Source organism: Priapulus caudatus, unplaced genomic scaffold (assembly GCF_000485595.1).
Source record: "Priapulus caudatus unplaced genomic scaffold, Priapulus_caudatus-5.0.1 Scaffold13383, whole genome shotgun sequence".
In the NCBI taxonomy this organism is placed as follows: domain Eukaryota; kingdom Metazoa; phylum Priapulida; class Priapulimorpha; order Priapulimorphida; family Priapulidae; genus Priapulus; species Priapulus caudatus.
In genome coordinates, this window is record NW_014590444.1 from 1 (window position 1) to 1,131 (window position 1,131).

Genomic DNA, 1,131 nt, shown 5'->3' on the forward strand with positions numbered 1-1,131 from the left:
ACGCGACGGTAAAGCAGTATAATCGGCATTTAGATAATAAATTTTTAGTCACTGAGGCGTATAATAGCGCTTTCAGTAAAATCAGATAACAGTAAAAGATTAGAGAATAATGGGGAAGAGCAATGAGTGAAGTACCTTCAGAATTAAAATATGCAAAATCTCACGAATGGGTGCGCATTGAAGACGATGGCATGATGACGGTTGGTATATCTGATCATGCACAAGCTTTATTGGGTGATTTAGTATTTGTTGAATTACCAGAAGTTGGCACCGAGCTTTCTGCTGGTGATGAATGCTGTGTTGTTGAATCAGTAAAAGCGGCTTCGGATGTGTATATGCCGATTAGTGGCGAGATTATGGAAATAAATGAAGCTTTAGCCGATGAGCCTGAAATTATTAATAGCGCGCCTTACGATAATGGTTGGTTATTTAAAGTTCAGCCATCTGCTGGGGAAGTAGAAGATTTACTCGATGCAGAAGCTTATCAAGCTGAACTTGACGAGTAATTACTAGCACTTTTCAGAAAAAATTTAGACCTGCTGCTTACCAATTTAAACGCTTGGTTAGCAGCAAATATTTCAATCCCATCCTGATAGAAACGTATGCCTTTTATTCCACACACCGACCAAGAAATTAACGATATGTTAAGCACCATTGGTGCTGATTCAATTGAAGATTTATTTGATGAAATTCCTGCTCATTTACGCGCTGGGGTTTTAGAGGCTGTACCTACGGGTATGAATGAAATGGAAATTAGTCGCTTAATGCGCCAACGTGCAGAGCAAAATACTAAAGCTATTTGTTTCTTAGGCGCGGGTGCTTATCAGCATCATATTCCATCAGCTGTGTGGGAAATCACTACCCGTGGTGAGTTTTATAGTGCTTATACACCATATCAAGCAGAAGCATCGCAAGGTACTTTGCAGTTGACCTACGAATACCAAAGTATGATGACGGCATTAATGGCAATGGATGTTTCTAATGCTTCTATGTACGATGGCGCATCATCACTAGCCGAAGCTATTTTGATGTCTGTGCGGGCTAATCGTAAATCAAAATCACGTAAAATTTTAATTCCTACTTCGGTTAACCCAGTTTATCGCAAGACTGCACATACCATTGCTAAAGGTC

The 1,131-nt window shown here is 39.8% G+C and overlaps 1 protein-coding gene across 1 annotated transcript; it reads left to right on the forward strand.

The window, feature by feature from the left end:
- Nucleotides 1–122: 122 nt before the first annotated feature.
- LOC106820445 (glycine cleavage system H protein-like) lies at nucleotides 123–506 on the forward strand. Its single transcript, XM_014824961.1, has one exon. It carries the CDS (start codon nucleotides 123–125, stop codon nucleotides 504–506), a length of 384 nt encoding a protein of 127 aa, XP_014680447.1.
- The last annotated feature ends 625 nt before the right edge of the window (nucleotides 507–1,131 follow it).